The sequence below is a fragment of the Eretmochelys imbricata genome, chromosome 15 (genome assembly GCF_965152235.1).
Source record: "Eretmochelys imbricata isolate rEreImb1 chromosome 15, rEreImb1.hap1, whole genome shotgun sequence".
Taxonomy (NCBI): domain Eukaryota; kingdom Metazoa; phylum Chordata; order Testudines; family Cheloniidae; genus Eretmochelys; species Eretmochelys imbricata.
The window spans coordinates 28,254,093-28,274,803 of record NC_135586.1 but is presented as its reverse complement, the minus strand read 5'-3'; the positions used below and the strand labels follow the sequence as shown (position 1 = coordinate 28,274,803).

Below are 20,711 nucleotides of genomic sequence, written 5' to 3'. Positions count from 1 at the left end.
CCAAACAGCAGAATCAGGTGTGCTAAGGCTACAGCTTGTGCATTGTTAATGCAAACAGTCTTCGTGCATTCTGAGCCAAAGATTAGTCTATCAGATTCTGGGTGGTAGGAGTCAGTTTGTATATACTGGTAGTTTATTCAGGACCTTCTCATGTTAAATGATGTTTTGAAGACCTGTTTTTCCTTTATCTCCAGGCCTCACAGTAGTGACTCGCTCCCCAGACAGTAACAATGTGGCCAGCAATGCTGTGGGAACGGCTTTACCTAAATTTGCTATTCGTGGGATGCTGAAGACATTTGGTCTCCATGGTGTTGTTCTGGACGTTGATTCAGTGAGTAAAGCTATATTTAAGTTTTTTAATGGGTTATAGCATTTTTCTCTGATCTCCATGGTGAAACATGCTAGTTCATGTAAGATGCTGTTTTCTGCTCTTTGAGTAAAGATGTGTCCAATGTATTGATGGCATTGTTTTTGACATTTCAGGTAAATGAATTGGTGCAAGTAGAGACTTATCTCAGAAGTGAAGGCGTGTTGGTAAGATACTGGTATCCTATTGACATGTTAGAAAGGCCACCTGCTGGCTATAGGAGGACTGCAACAAATGGATTGGTTACTCTGGATAATACAAACATCCAAATTCACAGGTAAATAAGAAATTAATGTAGTGTATTTAGAGCTCTTATATCAATATTTCCATGCATATTATTTGGATGAACGTACAGTGTTTCATACAGTAAAATCTATTACTTATTGCAGCTTTGCTTTAAATAGTAGATTTCAAGAAAACTGCTGAACACCTTCTTAGTACACTCACTAGGTTTAAACCTAAAAAGAGGTCATTTGATCTCCACGTAGTATTGGCTAGATCATCTTTTTATAAAAGGAGTTATGATGATCTTATTAGGGTTTTGTTAAAACAAGAATGATCTCTAAATTATTCATAAATATTTAGCTCTGGCAAGGATACAAATATCTTGTCAAGTATAGTCACTTTTTGTGATGGTGGTAATTTCTGTTTATCATCTATGCGCTCAATCCTGTGTGATTCTGAACACTTCAAATTCCTGCTGACTTCAGTGGGACCTCAGAGCTCTTCACAGGATTGAGCTCATAACTTGGAAGACCAAGCTGTAAAAGCAAAGACCACTAGTGGAAGAGACCTACCGTATCTGAGGTCCCAACTGAAAGTAAAGGGAATTTTGGGTAGGAAGAATTTATACCTTTACCTTGCCAAAAAGGGCCATCAGATCGTTAATTAAAACTGAGGCATTGATCACTTCATCTCTTTTTAGAGATGAGAAGCGTGTTTGTTCACTGCCCTTGTCTCAGAGTTACGAGTAAAGAGAGCTCTGTTTCTGTCATCAGATCCATACATGTGGGGCCCCACGACTATGAAGAGCTCCATAGGGGTTTTAAACTTGTGGCCTGCTGGTGCCCAAAGATTGGATAAGCAGTAGTGAGAAGTTTAGAGTTTCTCATATAGAACCTACCTATTCAGTCACTATTGATTTGCTGTCCAAAGTGAATAAGGAAGATCTGGGTCTATTTAATAAATTATTGCTGTTTTTAAGTTCATACGCCTGTTGTGGGTCCAAAAATCAAGGTGCTAGGTATAGTTCCTATTTTAATGAATCTGTATCTCGCTTTTTTATAGAGAACTTTTGCGATGTGAAGCCTCACTTGCGCGATTGTACTGCCGCATGGCTCTCCTCAATATTTTTGCCCCCAAATCTCCACATATGTTTACTCGTCTATTTCATATTCCGGCTATCCGTGACATCACCCTGGAGCACCTGCAGCTGCTGTCCAACCAACTTCTTGCACCACCCCTTCCTGGTAAAATAATACTTGAAAAATGCAGCAGCTCCGTTGCTTTTGATACGCTAGTATAGCAATGCCCATGTCAGTGTGCGTTTATAGAGAACTGTGTGAAAGACTGATTAAGTTTAGGAATTTCTTGAAACTGACCATTTTCAGTTTGTTTCATGAAGCCATTAAGAGCTATTGTTTTTAAATTAAGTTTTTCAGACTTGCATGAACATATGAAATAAGCAGTCTCTTACTAGATCCATGAGTAGCTAGAGAAAGGGCTAACCACCGTGTAAAAGCAGTCAAGTAAATTCTAGGCTAAACTGAGGTGTGTTCATTGCAAATGTTTATTAATGATCTCATGAAAAGTAAGCTGTAGGAAAGACTTCTCCCTCCTTATTCCTCCGCCAAACAGATTCCATTTAATATGTTGCTATTCTTCTTTTAGTTTGTGGGATATTTTGTGAGAAACTGAAAACGTTGTACAGTTTGAATTCAGTATAGGTATATAGCTGCCAGTTGGGTCACTTCATTTTCAAAATTCAGCTCATCTCCAGTTTTGCAGAACATTTCATCCTTTTCCTAACAGAGTCATGAATCTGATAACTAATTCCTCGTGAGTCTAAGAGAATGCGCGTGGCCGAATTCTGGGAAAAGATCTTGGGTTAAATCAAATGTGTGTTAATGGTGGAAATCAACCTGTCAAATGCCATTATGCATACTAAGAGATGCACGCAACATGGCAGGGCACTTAAGAGGAACTAAAAAGTAGCTAAAAATAGGTTGTTAATACCCAAAGTTAATCTAAAGCACTTGAAGATCTTCCCTCCCCCAAATCATTCTGAGACTGGATTCGCTCTCACAGAGGCTGCATCATGTGTGACTCCTCTGCAGAGTACAGAGTATTTTGAGGAATTGCATGGCTTTGGGATCCTTTTCTAGACTACAATTTAAATACTTGTAATTAAGCACACACCGTCCCTCCATACTTCCTTGCTTCTCCTGCCTTCTTAGCAATATTTTTTTTCCATTTCTGCCCTTGTTTAGCTAACCTGCGAGTAATTTGAATCATGTTAATATGTATAATTGCACCCCTCTGAGTGGGATTTCTGCAAACAGGCTCTATAGGAATTGCTTTGTCTAGTGCCGCCATGCACTGCAAATTGGCCCTCCGCAGCTCCTGGAGACAGCAGCAGTCTGAAAGGGAGGCAGTGATAGGGAGCCTCCTAAAAATAGCTTGTTTGTGGGTGGGAGAAGCTTGAGGACAGGGACACCACTTCTCCCCGCTTCATCTCATGGAATGAGTGGGGAAAAACCCCAAGCACCATGGACTCATTGTACAGCCTCAAAGAACCCCTCAAGCTGGAGCTACTCGACCCCTTCTGTCTCCCAGGCCATCACATGGATGGGGATACTCCCCCACCCACATGGGCACTGGAGGAAGCAATGTCTACGTATGTGACGCTGGGTTAGGGAGATATCTGACTGCCTCCAGGGTGGGGCACAGTTGAGTGGCCCCAGAGCCCTTGCACTGCTTTTGTTCCTGGGGGAGTCCATGTAAAGATTGGAGTAATGCTAGGACAGAATGAGACCAGACCTTCAACCCTCCATTCAGTTCTGTGTCAGCAATGTCAGGGGCACAGGTTTGGCCCTGGAAGAATTCCTTATACTGCTAAACCTTAGGAGGACTTGCACTTGAGCAGAAATGCAGATATAAAGGCTTGTGATCTGTGAGCTTTTTAAAACATGCTCTTGAGTGTTTCTTTGACTGCTTATAAGTTCAGAGGATCTTCCAATATGCAGTGTATTGCATTTGTTCTTTACAGATGGAACAATCAGTTCAAGTTCTATTCTTTTGGCCCAGTCCTTACAGCATTGTATCCATTCCCAGAGCTGTTCTGCCACAGACCTTTTCTACCAGGGCAATTCACAACAAATCAGGGAGTGGCTGACTGTAGCCATCACTCGGACACTACATCAAGGAGAGGAGAGTCTGTTAGAACTAACTAAACAAATCTGTTCCTTCTTTCAGGTAAACAATATTTTTTGATGCTTTCTGAATGTTTATAGTACTGTGAAGAAAATGTGAATTTATTAAAATATGTATTAATCTTTTTCCTCTAGAGAGATTGCCTTTCTTGCTAGAATACTTTTACAATATTTATTACTGTCCTTAAATTCAAAATTCTGTGAACACACTGCAATGCTATCTGGTCATACCGTACACTTTGTGCACACATGCAGGGGGATAGCCTGTGTAGTACTGAAATGAATGGTCTCAAGTTATGTAACTACTTTGCAGTACTATTTTTAGCTGTAAAATAAGGGGCAAGGAAGGGGTTTTGGCTTATTGCTTTGCTTCTCCGAGGCTTTCATTGTTAAATGTCATTTTACAGACTGCACCAGAACAATTCCCCGCTGAAGAGTTCCCTATTTCAGAGTCCAAAGTCAATATGGATGTTAATTTTCCTGGGGCTGCTTTTGTAGTTGTGTCCTGTAAAGAAAGTCAGTCTGGATTCCGCAAAGAGTAAGTTATTAAGGAAGGGGGAGAGCAACCAGTTATAAAGAGACCCTGTTTAGGCTGCTGGGCCTGGATTGTGATCTGCCTCTCTCTAAGACCTCTTTGGGAAGTCTGTGTAATGCCTGTGTTAATTTTTCGACACAAACCTTTTCAAGGATTTATCTTGGAGAGGTGGGGGATGATAGTGCAGAAGGATACGACATACCCCTTGATTGTGTCCTTTTTACGTTTGGGGTTTTATTAATTTTAATTAATTAAATTAATTTAATTATTTTCTGGTTATTTTCTAGTTCCTCCCTGTATAAGGCTCCATGGGCTCGCGTGTTTGTCTATGGTCTTGGTCATAAAATAAAGAGGAACGGTCAGTTAAACCTAACTGAGGCAGTATGTTACCCTCGGGATGCCTCTCCAACCAACACAGGCTTGACACCACCCCCAACAACCAATCAGTATCCTTCAGTGATTATCTCCACTGACAAGGTCCACATCAAATTAGGTAAATGTTTTTAGTATTTGCAAACTGAGGACAGGCTAAATCACCTTATTTATCAGAGTTTCCTGAGGCAGCACCAAACCTATGTTCTATTCATGTGTTCTGTACAAGGTACCAGAAAATACCAGGCAAGAGGAGTATACTGTCACTAACTAAACAGGCAAGGTTTGATACTGTCCGGGCAGTTCTAAACTGACAGCACCTCACACTGCAGTCTCATCAGTTCTCAGAAGCCAGCCGATGCTTTTCCAGGGGGTCTCCCCTGCTTGCTGCAGGGATTGGGGTGGGTGACTGAGCAGGCTGCACTCTGCTAAGTTCAGTCCTGAACCATTGCCCCAGGTCGGTGCTTTATTTGAGATGCCACATTCTAACCTAGTTTTAGCTATGTAGATAGTTATATGGCTGGCCGTCATCACTGTAGGATCAGGGCCCCTTGGAAATATTTCAGTAGAAATAACATTCTTTCTTCCCGCCAGCCTGTAGGAGAAATAGCTTGATTGGTTTATAATTTGGGGGGAGGTGGGTAGAAAAGGCAAAAAAGCAAGGTTTTTTTTCAATAAATTCTTCAAAGTCTCACCACTTATGGTCACTATAATTCCTGTATTCCATTTTGCACTAGCCCTAGTGTCCTGTCAATATTCAGGAAACCATTGTCTGTAGTACAATGAATATGAAAGATCTACACATTTTAATGAATACAAATACAAATCCAGAACTCTACATCTGGCTACATCATGAACTTAATATTTTCCTTTTCTGTCTTTTCATTTCTGTTTAATGAGAGGATTAGTCGATTTAATCAACTACCTCACTTAACAAACACTTAAGCTTAGAAAAATTTAAAACAATGTTTGAACCTGGCCTAATAAGACTTTGCTTTTTCTTGACACAGTTGTTGCCTTCTAGTTTATAGAATTGTAATGGGAATTCCTCTCTGTCGTCTTGTTTAAGGAGTATCCCCCCCTCCTGGTGCTGTCTTAGTTTTGCACTCTCTTCCGCTCGAATTCCCTCTGGCTATGGCGTTTACGGAACAGCTGTTAACGTGGAAATTAGAGGATGGTGATGTAAAATCAGAAGATGAATTGGATACTATCCCTGCTTCAGTTCTCCTACAAATGGTGGAACTCTTAGGTGAGAGTACAGTATTTTTTGAGTATTTAATGACCAATGAAACAGCTGATCAACTGGAATGTTCAGAAAGAAAAATTACAGTATTTAAACTTCCTTTAAAAAACATAAATTCCATCATAATTACTAAACTCCAAAACAGTATGCATTCGCATGGTTTAATAATGCCAAATTCTAAAATAAACTCAGTACTAGAAAAATCACATGAAGATTTTCCAGCTGATATCTATTTAAGTACATTGGGTAAAAATTTCAAGAGCACCTAAGTGCCTGAATCACTTTTGAAAATGAGACTTAGGAGTCACTTAAGAGCTTTTGAAAATTTTACCCCTTATCTCATCAATGCAAGGATGTGTTGACAATGAGGTTACTTAGTAACCAGGAGCCTTTGTATTCTCCAGTACTGCGGCCAGTGCTTTGCCAGAGAAGCCTACATTCTGAGCTTTCATTTTAAAAAAATCTAACACTCATGGTTGTGAAAATGATTTTGTAAATCTGAATAGAGTGTAAACTGCTAGAGTGCTGTCCTCCTAAGTCTCCAGGTGGCTTAAAATCATGAACGTGGCCGTTTACACCACTCATATTTATCTCATTGTATTAACTATGAAACCTTAAAGACGGGAAAATCTAAGTATAAACACTAACTGCTTCTCTGCTGATCATTTTAAGAGAAATATCCAGGTCGTGGGCTTATCCCAAAATTAAGTGTATGATTTTGCCATTCAAATTTTTAGTCAATTTCACTGCAGAGGTGCAAGGGAAAAAAACCCCAGAGTCATGAAAACATCACAGAGACGTGGGGGTGTCGGAGCGCGAGAGCCCACCGCTCCCTCCTCCTGCAGTGGCTCCTGTCCTGTTGGGCTGGGCCCTGCTTCCCGCTCTAGGTATGGTGACCTGGTACACTAGGTCACAGCGCCACTCAGGTTTGGCACATCCCCGCCCCCCATCTCCATCTATGACCGGGTGTACGCACCAAACCAGAGTGGCATTGTGACCTCATCGGCCCGGTCACAATGCCCATAGCAGGGAGCCAGGCTCACAGGAGCCATCACTGCAGGTTTCACACACGTCATTAAAATTCACAATTACTGTGAACAGTTACCATGACCTCCAGGCCAAAATTGTTGCCTTGCCCATAATCACAAATGGTCTCCGACACTTTCCCAAATGCCACAAAGCTTCAGTTATCCCTACCCAGCTGCTAGTACCTCCAGCTTCTCCTGACAGCTTCTTGTGACGTAATTATGCGTTGTGAATTGAAAAATTTGGAGTAAAACAAAAACTGGAAATGTGAAGACATCCATCACAAGATAAACTGAATGCAGCAATTCAGTAAACACAGGCCCATTGATCAGATTGTATTCTTGCATTTTTTTAATTTTAGTCAAGGTGATGCATTTAAAGCCTGCTGAACTTGAGTGATGCAAAATGTAGGTTTGTTTTGCCATAGGACCTTCTAGTATTATGTATTTGTTGGTTGCATGAAGATGTCTCTGTGGGAAGAATATCCCTATGGGTTTGTAAGTGGCCTTGTTTGATTTTACACCCGTTGAATGTTGTCATAATTCATGTAATAAAGCCAGTCACATTGGAATAAATCTAATTCCCATGTCTTTCTGTCTTCCATACATAGGGAACTTTCTCTGGACGACAGACATGGCAGCTTGTGTGAAGGAACTGATATTTCATCTCTTGGGAGAGTTGCTTCGCAAAATTCACAATCTGGAACAGAAAAAGAACCCAGCAGGGTTGTCTTCTTCCATTGCACTTCAGCTAAATCCCTGTCTAGCCATGCTTATGGCTCTTCAGTCTGAACTGCACAAACTATACGATGAAGAAACTCAAAACTGGGTGTCTGGAAATGCATGTGGTGGCTCTGGTGTGGGAGTGGCTGACCAGGGAAGATTTTCAACCTACTTCCATGCTCTGATGGAAGGCTGTCTAGCTGTAGCAGAAGTGACTCTGCCAATCAACATGAGTGTAACAGCTAGTGTGATGTCCTCAACAAATGCCCCAAATCTAAGTGATTCCTCTTCCTCCTCTTCATCTTCTCCAGGACAGACGCCCCAGAGCCCAAGCCTCCTGTCAAAGAGGAAAAAAGTCAAAATGAAGCGGGAAAAGACATCGTCTTCAGGTAAACGGTCTTCATCCCGAGCTGCTGAAACTGACGCTGCAATTCTGAATATAGGAGGAAGCAAACCTGAGGATATGTTATGGTTTCATAGAGCGCTGACCTTACTTATAATTCTCAGACACCTAACTAAAAAGGATCCACAAGGGCTAGGTGTGACAAATGATGCTGTAGCTGATGCTTGCCAGGCACTAGTGGGTGCAACAGCTCACAGTCGGTTACTTGTGATTTCTGGAATACCAACTCACTTAGAGGAGGGTATTGTCAGAAGTGCAATCCGGAAGGCGTGTAATGCACATGGTGGAGTCTTCAAAGATGAAATCTACATCCCCTTGCAGGAAGAGGATCCCAAAAAAATCAAGGACAAAGCAGGAGGAGGAGAATGTAGGACTGAATTGGAAAAACCAACTGTGTCTAGTAGTGCAGACAGTCTCGATATCAGCAGTTCTAGCAGCGTCACACCTGCCATGAGTGTTAGTGCCTCAGCCTCTACAAGCCAGGCCTCCCTCTGCAGCTCGCAGGGTATCTCTCGGACAATTAGCGATATTTCTGTAGACCAGTTTCAAGCTGGACTGGAGTTGGCCATTCCACCAGGACTGCTAGAGCCACATGTTGTTTCCAGCCAGGAGAGCTTAGATCTTTCACTTTGCAGCACTGGAAGCCTTGGCAGCCTTGGCAGTCTTGGGGAACAACTTGACAATGTAGAAACAGCGTCTGTATCTGATGTTGGATCAATGTACACTGTCACGTCACTGGACAACCAGCCACTGATGTCACGGCCAATCAAGGGTTTTGCAGTAGTGGAGGTAACAGCTTTCAGGCAGTCAGGGATTCATTTGTAGCTCCCCTTTCTTGGAGCAGTCAGGCCAGATTTTGTCCTAAATGAATGATGTCGATTCTAGTAACTGTCTTCCCCCAAACTCAAAAACAAAACAAATCTTGTTTTTCACTTCTCTCTACACCATATTGTGGGGGTGACTCACAGGGCCAAAGAGGGTGTTTCCTTTCAATATAGACTGGTGTGGGGGTAATACTACAACATGAATAATTCACTTTTGTATATTGGATGGAGAGTGGCAGGTACTATAAACAAGCAATAGTTCAGCACAAATTATGCTGTCTAACTAGGACACAGCATCAAATGCATTCCAGTTAGAATTTGATGGATATGCTTTCTTGTACTAAATTATCTTCAGATTTGCCCCGGGATCACAGTGCAGTGACTCTAAACACTTTCTTTTGCCTTTATCAGAACCTTTAAAATCAACATCCTTTCTGAATGCAACAGTGTAAAGTCACTGTGGGTTTTTACAGTTTATTACTTCAGTAGACTTTAAGAATGTACTTGATTCCCTCAATATTATGGTTTGACATTGAATGATTTTGAACTTTGTTGCCAAAAGAGTAGCATACTTGGGCTAACATCTGCTTGTTTAAAATTCTCCTTTCCAAAGGACTGCAAATGCTATTGAAGGTCTAGTGCTCCTAAATCCCACATTTGAAAAATCTCCCCTGGGCTTCCAGATGCTTTCAGTAACATCTGCCTCAAGTTTGTTGCAGCTTCAGAATTAGGCTTGTGTTTCAGCTCCTCTTATAGAAGAAAATATAGTTTACTCCAAAGGAATATATTCAGCTGTCTTAATTTTTTACTGAGCCAAAGATATTCACATTGAAATAAGCAATAGATCCTGTAAAGGAAAATGGTAACATAATCATGCTGAACCGTACACCTGGTCTGTAGCTATTCCGGTAATGATGCATTACTGATATTCACAGCTTCCAAGAAAGTTAGGGAGCTGGAACAATAGCTCTGGTTCCAAGGGCCAATTTTATGTAGATATTTCTAAATACTGCACAGTTGAGGAGAACTGCAGGTGACCCTGAAACCTTCAAGTTGATCTAGAACTAATATTTTCATATCTCAAGGCTTCTTATCTCAAGAGTTCCCTCCAAACTTAAGAAATGGAATAGTCATTTCTCAGAGGCCTGTGTAATTAACCCAGGGTGTGGTGGTTTCAAAGACCCCACTTCCTAGGGTGGATGTATTGCCAGTATATCTGAATTCTGGTGTCAGAGAATTAATGTAGCACATGTATAATGTTAAACCTCTGCAAGAAAAGAGAATGCAAGACTTAACCAATATGAATGACAGATAATATGTTCCCCATCAGAATTCCTTGTAACTACTTTCGTTATTTACGCAGATAAGGTCACGAGCTAAAATAGAGAAAATCCGAGCCAGTTTATTTAACAGTAGTGATCTGATTGGTTTGTCAAGTCTGGATGGTGAAGATGAACTAATGGAAATGTCAACTGAGGAGATTTTAACTGTATCTACTGTAAATCAGAGTTTATTTGATACGCAAGGGAGCCCAGTCCTAGAAGACTATTTTAATGATAAATCGATAAAAGGTGTGTATCTTTCATATTGGCAAATACCTTTTTTCCAGGTTTTATGCAGTGGTCACATTCTTCTCACGCTGGTGTAAATCCAGAGTAATTCATTGACAGACTGACAATGGAAAAAATTGTTCTCGTATAAATTACTTGCCAATAGATTGGGGGGAGGGGATTTGTGACAATTAGAGTATTCAACAATCTCTAAAGCTGGTCAGATAGTCATGAATAATTTTTTATTTACTAATTTATTTAATAGTCGACAGGGGGAAAAAATTGTGATTTTAACCCATTTACAAATATTATTAGATCAAACTATTCCTTGACTTGAACGGAGTTATGCTGGAACGAATCCAGAGTAACTGAGCAGAATTTTACTCATAGTCTTCGACTTACATTAATCAGTGGTTAATTTTACTCTAACAATGTGATCAAAACCTCTTGAATCAAATCATAAAGCTGTAGAAAAGTATATCAGTTGGATGGGCCCTAAATTCTAAATGAGGGGGAGAAAAGATTAATTGGGACGGGGAGGGAATAGCCTCAGAACAATTAATTCAATTATTGACATAAACACTCTTGTGTACCTATGCAAATTGTGATGTGCACGCAGGAATCAGCTGGATAACTAAATCAATTGTTATAATTTTGAGTGACATCAACGTAGTGGATCAAAATAAATGGAAGGCACTGTCTGTAGTACCATAAATTGAACTTTAAAAATGTCGTGACTGCTGTGTATACTGTTTTCTAAACTATTTGCTGTCTAGTATTTTAGAGCACAAGTTTTTTTTAAATAATATAGTGAATGAATAGAACCATATCTTCCCAGTGTCTTAATTCTAAACTCTCTTTTCATGTTGGATTTGTACTGTATTGCAATTTTTTGTATTAGGTGAGAAATTGGTCCCAGGTGCTCGAGAAGTCCTCACAGACATATTTAAGAGCTGTGTTCACTCTGAACAAATGCTGAGCCTAACTCCAGCAAAACCCATTAAAGTTGCTGATATTTATCTGAGCAAAGAGCAAATAAATTCGCAGACTCCTGGAAACCTTCTCCATGTTTTCTTCACAAATGTCCGCCCACCAAAGAAGGTGCTGGAGGACCAACTCACTCAGGTAGCCCTGTGTAAAACACCTCTTTAATTACTCTTCTGGTGTAATTTGGAAATATTGGGTAATCATTCATTTCTCTTTTGGAAGATTTTAAGGAAATACGGTGTGCCCAAGCCTAAGTTTGACAAGAGCAAGTACAACAAGGCAGGCAAAGAGCAACATCCAGTGAAAGTTGTGAGCTCCAAACGTCCGGTTACTAAACCACCTGCAAAGGAAAAATCTGTGCTCAATAGTGTCAGGTTAGTGCCTTGAACTTTTCTGCAGTCATAAAACAGCTGGCCTCTCTGCATGGAACTAGTTTTTTCTTTTCAGTATGTCAGAACACTGGTGTGCAGAAGATGATTTAAAAAAAAAAATTAAAAAAATCAAGAAGAGACCTAAAATAACTCATGGCTTTGAGGGCATAAATCCTCTCTTACGTTAAACAGTATTTCATATTTTATGAAATATATATATAATATTTCATACCACACTCAATCATTTAAGGAAATGTACATTCTCACCAAAAAAATGTTTCTGTCCCATAGCAGAACAGCTTTAAGTGAGAAGAAACCTACTGTAAAGCCAAAATCTCCAGAGAAGGGCAAACCTGATGAGAAGGACCCAGAGAAGTCTCCTACAAAGAAACAAGAAGGTAGGGGCTGTCTAGAAATTCTTCTCATTACTTTCTATCTGAAAACATGCTATCTATCAAAGGGTAAAGATTTCAAACATGTAAATTGGCCAGGTATTTCTAGACTAAAAATGAAAGACCACTTGCTTTTTTTTTAAATGAGGTTAATTTATAAGCTGTCTAAAAGATTAAACTAATTGCAAATGTGGGCCCAATTTCCACTCTCACTTGTATCCATGTGAATCTAGAGTTCCTGGGGATGAATAAATGAGAGCAGAACTTGGCACATGATTATTATTATAACTCAAACAGCGTACTAAGCACTTGGGGCAGGGAACTAGTCTTCCTCGACTTCCAAAGAGCTTAAGGTATAAAGGCAATGTGTAATGGAGATGGAATGTGATTGAACAATGGGACTATTAAGCTGAAATAAAAGCTTCAGAAATGCTACATAGATAGTATGGCAATCTTGGGTCTGGTACAGCCAGGCAGGGGAATGGAGTGCAAGGCTCTCTCTTGGTATTCCACTCCTGGGCCAGCAGGGCTTGAGAATGAGGGTTCATTCTGTGGCTCCACCCTTCGCTTTTGGAAACACGTGGTCAGATTATAGGACACTAACCTTGGAGAGCTAGCATAGCTCCCTCTCAGGCAGAAATGCTCCTTGATGGAATTGCAGGGATGGAGTCATTAATAAGGGAGAAATGAACACTGTGGATTAAACCCTAGCAACCCTAACAGTTTCAGATTTTTTTCTGGGAAAGGCTGTCTTGGATTTGTCCCTTGTGGAGAGGACAAGACCATTGGGAAGCAGGCAGGTAGCTTGAGTTTCGGATGTGAGTTGAGGGTAGCCAGACAAAAGCAAACACTCTGGAAATAAGCCTGCATGATATAATTTTTTTTTCTGGTAAATTACTAATTGTTTGATACTTACATCTCTGTTGTCAGTTCCAGAAGAGAAGTATTTGACACTGGATGGATTTCACAGATTTGTTGTTGATCGAGCCAAACAGGACATCCGTAGTGTCTGGAGAGCTATTTTGTCCTGTGGATATGATCTTCATTTTGAAAGGTGCAATACATGTTTTGTAAAAGTGGTATAGAATTCAATACTTAATCTGAACGTGTTTGGAATGGCTGAGTTTTACTACAGGTAGTCTGAAACTTATTAACGCTCAGTGCACTTCTGGATGTGGCTACGATGCCTCAACATAGAATTGTTGAATAGTTTCTTAGAATGTTATTTAAGGGACTTGATTCATATTCAGCTGCCAGGATGTCTGTTCCTGACTTCCACGTGCACATGCTCGCTAGGAGGATCACACCTGAATTGTGGAAACCTGGTTTAAACAAAATTAGTTCATTTTGTCCCTCTTACTTCCAAAATCCATAATAAACTGACCTGTCAACAACTGCACTGCCAGCTGTTGCCTAAACTAACCTTCTCTGGCTTCATGCCACATCAAAGCTGCATTCTGTGCCTCATGGTATTGAAACTGCTTTGGTAGATTTCTCCACTTGTTTTGAAGGAGCTAGTACAGGGTAGAATGTTTAGTCATCATGTTACTTTCTTCCCTGTTATCATTTCAAAGCAGAGAAGTCCCTTAAATGGATCTATCCTCTTCCCTGGTATTGAGCTGCAAATTGCCTGCCTACTATATCCCACTCCCTTGTCTGCTTATGAGCTCAGAGTAGAGAGTGCCCAGTGCAGTAAGTAAGCCTAGTAAGCAGGTAATGAAAGTCAGGCAAGGGGGGATGATAATGATAATGATTCGTTCTCCCTCATATCTGAAGCATTCTAATGTCTAGGCTAAAGGAGCTGTACTTAGGGAAAGGGAAAAGGAGAGACCTAAAGCCCCTTGGTTCATGGTTAATGCAGTCCAGGGGAGCATTTGCATTTAACAGTTCTAATCCCCTTGTTCTTCAGGTGTGCCTGCATTGACGCAAGACATGCTCAGAAAGCATCCCGGAAGTGGACTTTGGAAATGGACGTAGCCCTTGTGCAGTACATCAACCGACTGTGCCGTCATCTTGCAATTACCCCAGCACGACTGCACCCGCACGAAGTTTACTTAGATCCAGCTGATGCAGCTGATCCCAGAGTCTCTTGTCTGCTGAGTATGCACAAATTGGGGGTTTTCTAGTTATTACTTCATACGCTTTGTATTCCTCTTCAGTTCATGGTTATAGATTGCTTATGGATTCAGTGTGAAACACTTAGTGAAGGGCTGTGAATTCAGCACTGGATTGACAGCCCTGGAAATTGAAGTCCTCTGGGTCACCACAGAAAAGGAACAGCAAAGGCAATGACAGTTCAGGCTTCCCCCCAAGCCACAAAACCCTGTCAGTGTGTCTCTACCCTGGCATGTAGGGGCCACCTCTAATGGACATGGGGGTAGTTCATTCTACAGGGCCCATTCAGTCTGTGGTCACTATGCCAGAATGGGTGTTGATGTGATGAGTTTGGGGACTCCTGTCCTGTCCTTTACCTCTCTGTTTCTGAATTTTTTTCCCCATCTCAGATGTTCCCATTGAGAGTCTACGTCTGCGTTTTGCACTGCTTCAGTCTCTGAACACCATGCTGGAGACCACCTTCCTTCTGCTGGTGGAGCTGCGACAGACAGAAATGTACGCTAATAGTATTGCTGTGTTACTGCGAGAGGCCAAAGGTCAGTGTCTCTAGGACTGCGTGAGTTCTGTGACTGTCTGATGCTTGGGGGAAGTTTAGCATCTTCTGCAGGTTCTCTCATTGGTACAGACTGGAGAAAAGATTAATCCACACTTACCTCAGAAATCGGAGAACTTTGGGGGGAGATAGAGAGGGGATCACCATACTGACAAAAGCTCCTTGACTTTGCTTCTCAACCAGATAACCCAGTACGCTGACTGAATAGGGTGACTGTCTAAGAACAATGTGAGCACATGAGTAAGAGCTGTTGCTAGTGTTTTCCTGGATTAGGGAGAACCAACCAGGGCAGTGCTATCTTTCAAATGACCTTGCTGAAGTACTCTGAAAAACGCAATAGGAATTGCTGTAACGAGGAGGCTGCCGTATCTCACTACAAACATAAATATTTAGATGGTATGGTTTGGAGGATGGAGACAGGCTGTTCTGTTGTGTATAATGCCCAGCACAACGGACGTTTGTCCTGCTTGGGGATTCCATGTGCTATCACAATATAAATAACCATATGGCTGAAATGGTATGTTAGCCCCAAGAGCATACAATATAGTCAAGGGTTCCAGAACCGGTGAGCCTGCTAACTGCTACAGGAGTGGTAGGCTTACAAAGATAGACCTTCATGAGAACCTCCAATAATCATACAATGAGTAAAAGATTTAGGCTACCCTGGCCAGACCAGTCATTTCATTTACTCTGGAGAAATAGCTGATGTTGAGTCTTTGCTTCTACCCAACCAGAAAAGAGCACTTGCAAACCTCAGGTGTGGAAATCGAGTGTTCACAGTCTGTCTGTGTGTAGTGTATGGATTTAGGGTGCCATGAGATACACTGATTGATATCTTCTTGTCATTAGTATCCTCCTCAGAGCATGCCAGATTTCAGAAAACTATTTAGAAATGTGCTTTTCTATCTTATTTGCACAGCTTATGGTTTGGCTGACAGGAAATAATCATCTAATATAAGAAATCTGTTGTACAGAAATATTGTGATAAAGTACTTACTTGACATGTGTCTTCCGATAAACATTAACTCTGAATACAAAAAGTGTCCAAAGGCTTGTTTGGGTTGGCCAGCTCTTAGACTGAGGCTTACAGAAGATTAAATCAGTCCCAAAATGTTGTTCATCAGATGATTTCAGGAAATAAAATTACAGAAGGACCAATAGTAGACATAAACATGTATTTCTTTATTTAGGTTTAATCTTTTATGACACAAAGGTGACTGTAATGAATCGAGTGCTGAATGCCACTGTGCAAAGAACAGCAGATCACGCAGCGCCGGAAATCACACTGGATCCATTAGAAATAGTGGGAGGTATTTGCATTATTTATTCTCTCTAACCTTAATTTTCATTTACTGCCTATGATTTCAAATTGGTCTTAAAATAACTAAGCTCAGACTCTTATGAACACAAAATACTCACAGTGGATTCAGTTTTTTAAAATGTTTCTTTTAAATAGGGGAGATCCGTTCTTCAGAGAATTCCTACTTCTGCCAGGCAGCTAGGCAGCTAGCCTGTGTGCCATCCTCTCAGCTCTGTGTTAAACTAGCCAGTGGTGGGGATCCCACATATGCCTTTAACATTCGCTTCACTGGAGAGGAGGTGCATGGAACAAGTAAGTTATCGTCTGACAGACCAGTAGTGACACACGTGGCATGTTGATCAGAATGTATCCAAAGAAGGCAAGGAAAACTAATGCTAGCGAGGACTTGAGCTTGTAGTCTTCACTAGGACCAGGTTCCAGAAAAGTTAACGAGTGTTTAGACTGAATAAGTAGTACAGGGACGGATTGCTAGTGACTCTGCAGTGATGTTATACTTAAAAGAACGTTCGTTAGGTAAGAACTTTTTTTGTTAAATACGGCTATGATATGTCTCCTTTTCTCCCAACACTTCGTGTTTGTTTTTTGAATCCAACTTGGCTGGGACAGTGAGAGTACGCTGGTCAGTTTCACTTTCTGTTTTTTGTGATTAACCCCATGTTACAATAGCTGAATTGCAGACACTCCAGGGGAAAGGTTTAAATTAAGCCAATAAAAAAAAAAGTTCATTTTTGTAAAGTTTCCCTTTTTTTGAAGGGGAAAAACAAAAGCCTACGTATGGGGTCTAAGCTATCTGATAGTAGTTTGGTTTATCTGACTAGACATTTCTATTTAATGTATATAATCTGCTTTATAGTACAGATCTTTCTTTGGAGACATGGAATGCTAGTGCCTGCTATGCTTTATGCTGATGCTAGAAAGAAATTGGGAAAACATCGTATCTGAAGCCAACTAGTGTTCTGAACATACGGACTTCAGGGAGAGGCTTATCTAAATGACTTCATCACTAAACTTTGACTTAGAGACACTTTCCCCAGTGCTACATACTGTTGGGTGGACTCTCCAAGAGATACTGGGATAGGAGCCAGGAGAAAGCTTCCTGTTTTACTGATTTGTTGCTATCCTCGGGGTATATGCAAGGGCAAGGGAAGTTTAAAGAACAAACTATCTGAGAAAAGAAAATCAATTCCTGTTTGCAAGATTGATGCAATCTGCATGTACTGATTCTAATGGGTCGTCTTAGGAAGTTAATGACTGGATATAGCATGAGAGATGGCAAAATGGAAATTCTGGTTAACACTTTCCCCACTACTTACTACTCAGTTCTATCAAACTGCATGAAGTCATTGGAGGTGCACGGAAGTATCGTTAAAGAGCTGTTTGAAGTATCCCCTCAAAGTATTAAATCCATCTTTTCTTTTTCGTTATGATGAATAACAATACCTGTGATGTGATGCAGAGGTAACTTGGTTTGTGTTAAGATTCTAGCAGTATTGCCTGATTGCATTTAGCTAGATTGTGAGTAGGCCGCCTGCGTGTTCCATCTTAATGAGGTGGTGATTTCTCCTTAAAGTCTAAACAGAATAACAAAGGTATTGCATCTCTCTAGGTAACCTTAAATAAACAACTAGCGATTGAAGCCAAGACCATTAGCTGAGAATGCAGCGGAAAGCAACACACTGAATGTTCTTTTATGCAGTTAAACAATTGCAGTGCAGACATGCACATGAACAGGTTAGGGATGGCTGCCATCTTCCCCATTCTTGGTTATCCACTATACACAATGAAACATGTTTCACCTGTAGAAATTTGAGTTAAATGTTGATTTCAGGGGGCTGGTACACTGTGGACAAGAAGGCAACAGGAGTGAGGCCAGAGAGGGTGTATGTGTGGTTTGTTAGAGTGAAAGCTTTGCATCTTTCTTTCAGGTGGTTCATTTCGTCACTTCCTGTGGCAGGTCTGTAAGGAGTTACAGAGCTCTTTGCTTTCCCTGCTCTTGCTGTGCCCCAGCTCTACAGTCAATAAGAATAAGGTATGATACCCCAATGGAGATTAATAAACAAGTGCTTTGCTCTTACTAAGGAAATACTCGATATCAGCACTCAGTGACTAGGATTAGAATGCTCTCAATTGCTGACAACTAGGGGAGTTTTCAAAGAGATGCATGTGGGAGTTAGCCACACAACTCCCATTAATGACTGGAGGGAATGTGTAGGTGAGTTCCCCTGCATGTTTAGAAAAGTCCACAAGAAGTAAGGTGCTTATCTGTCTGCTACATGCTGTAGTTCTGACCTTAGAACAAAGCTCATCTCCTCTAAAGCATCCTTTAAAGTGTTTGATTTCAAGATTGTCCCTTGTATTTCTTCATGTGAAGTTATTTATGGGCCAGATTCTGCCACTCTTACTCCACAAATGTCCTCACTGAAATCAGTAGTACTACTTGTGGGGTAAGACCCAACTCAGTGTGAGTAAGGGTATTGGAATTTGGCCCCTATTTTGCATGCTTGACATTTTACAGAAACAAGTAAAGACATGGTCCCTGTCCCAGAGAGCTCACAGTCACTGAGGCATGGTTCCTTCCCTGCAATGCTCCTGAGGTGGGCAGCCACACATTATGCAGAGCAGACTGCATAGACACAATCCAGTTCTGTATGTAAACTACTGCAGGGCTGTCTAACACCTATATGCTTTAGACCTTAAACTATTAAAGCTAACACACAAAAAACTAGGTCAGCGTTTCCCGAACTTTTAAAAGCAGAGCCCCCTTCAACACCCCAATATGTTGTTAAGGGCCAACGTTTATATACCTTCGGGCCCCATGCTTTGAGAAACTGTTCTAGGCTACTAAACAGGCTTCAATGTGTCTGAAAACCTCTTACCTGACCATTCTTTCTTCTTGAAAATATTCACCTCTGGCGTTTTCTCTAATCATTAAATGTTTGTGTTTGTTTTATTAAGGGGAAGTATATTCTGACACCTAGTCCTATAACCTATGCGGAAGAGCAGTTGCTTCATTTCTTTGGACAGCTACTGGGCATTGCAGTTAGAGCTGATGTTCCTCTTCCGCTGGATCTCTTATCCTCGTTCTGGAAGACCTTAGTAGGAGAACCACTGGATCCAGATGTTGATCTCCAGGAAGCTGACATCCTTACCTACAACTATGTCAAAAAATTTGAAAATGTAATTTTTTCCCTCTTTTCTTCTTTGTCTCCTTTACCCATAGCCCTTGTGCACTGAGTCTTCGCTGCTGATAGCAAACCCTGCAGTAATTGTACAGCCTGACTGAGGGCCTGATCTGTCAAACTCCTGTTAAAGGCCAGTAGGGCTCCATGTGGGTGCAAAGCTTCATCACCATGCATGGAACGGCAGGATGAGACCCTGAGTTTTAGTCATTTTACATCCTGTTGGCATGGGAAAGGCACTCTATCATGCATTGTCATCCCTCCCCAGGATGGCCACGCTCTGCTTAAATTGAGACTAGGAACTTTTACAATTTATCTTTAGGTGCCACGATCAACTGTGTTAGGGCTTCCACATTAGGTAGCAACAGGTTTTACTCGTTAGCCAGCTGATGTGTTGATCCAGACTTCACCAATTCAGTAATCTGGAGAAACCTAATGCTGTGAATCAGTTACATAACTCAACTCTTTGTTCTTTGTTTCGAAACATTGCAGGCACTAGGTGATCCCATGCACAAACGTTAATAAGGTGCCCAGTTGTCAGCAGAACTATAAAAACAGTAGTAACTTTAAATTGTCTGTGAAATGCTCTTTAGTTTTTAAACTACTTTTTATAATATTCCCTTAAAAATGTGAAAACTAACATTGCTTTTCCTAATAACTTGGTGTTCTATTTGGCAAATGTTAATTTCCCATAAGACCATGTTCCTAATAGAATTTGTAATGGTCCTTCTGCACAGCACAAAGCAGATGTTAGCACAGTAAAGGAAATGCAGCAGTGTCTGTTCATTGGGCTGGCTCAGCAATGGTAGGCGCTGTCCTTAAAACATTCTATGTGGCACAGGGATAGTTTGGGGGGGTTTTAAGCATAACCTCTGAGAGTCCCCAGCAGCATCCTTGCAGCTGGAATGCAGGTCAAGTGACATGCTCATGTTCTCCTCCTTAAATATTTTACTTTATGCAGCATGTGAAATTTAATACCACATTCGTAATCTGTACAGGGCTAAACTAGAATGCTGGCTTGCTCCTCATACCCAGATGTGATCTCTTACTTGAGGACAGGTTGCCTTTCAGTGCCTGTGCTGTTGTCATTGGATGATGTAAAATGTAATGGGGCCCTTTCATAGGCACCGACTCCTTAAGTGCTCCGAGACTGGAGCACCCATCGAAAAATAATAGTGGGTGCTCAGCACCCACCAGTGGCCCCGCTGATCAGCTCCTGCCCCTCCCTCCCAGCCTCTCCTGCCTGCTGCGGATCAGCTGTTCAGCGGTGTGCAGGAGGCGCTGGGGGGATCGGAGGGGGCAGAACAGGGTGGGAAGAGG

At 41.3% G+C, this 20,711-nt stretch overlaps 1 protein-coding gene across 3 annotated transcripts in view; it reads left to right on the top strand.

Annotated features, from left to right (window-relative positions):
- HECTD4 (HECT domain E3 ubiquitin protein ligase 4) overlaps window positions 1-20,711 on the top strand; it is a 127,452-nt gene that overhangs the window by 101,963 nt on the left and 4,778 nt on the right. For 2 of the 3 annotated variants that reach the window (XM_077835283.1, XM_077835285.1), the window contains exons 54-72: window positions 195-331; window positions 484-644; window positions 1,655-1,836; window positions 3,636-3,841; window positions 4,206-4,336; window positions 4,621-4,826; window positions 5,775-5,954; window positions 7,585-8,888; window positions 10,287-10,494; window positions 11,375-11,598; window positions 11,683-11,834; window positions 12,123-12,229; window positions 13,154-13,277; window positions 14,133-14,323; window positions 14,728-14,874; window positions 16,082-16,201; window positions 16,348-16,503; window positions 18,138-18,241; window positions 19,168-19,389. In XM_077835283.1, the coding sequence (XP_077691409.1) occupies window positions 195-331; window positions 484-644; window positions 1,655-1,836; window positions 3,636-3,841; window positions 4,206-4,336; window positions 4,621-4,826; window positions 5,775-5,954; window positions 7,585-8,888; window positions 10,287-10,494; window positions 11,375-11,598; window positions 11,683-11,834; window positions 12,123-12,229; window positions 13,154-13,277; window positions 14,133-14,323; window positions 14,728-14,874; window positions 16,082-16,201; window positions 16,348-16,503; window positions 18,138-18,241; window positions 19,168-19,389 (4,262 nt within the window). The remainder of the gene's footprint in view (window positions 1-194; window positions 332-483; window positions 645-1,654; window positions 1,837-3,635; window positions 3,842-4,205; window positions 4,337-4,620; window positions 4,827-5,774; window positions 5,955-7,584; window positions 8,889-10,286; window positions 10,495-11,374; window positions 11,599-11,682; window positions 11,835-12,122; window positions 12,230-13,153; window positions 13,278-14,132; window positions 14,324-14,727; window positions 14,875-16,081; window positions 16,202-16,347; window positions 16,504-18,137; window positions 18,242-19,167; window positions 19,390-20,711) is intronic. The other variant, XM_077835284.1, reaches the window with a different exon arrangement.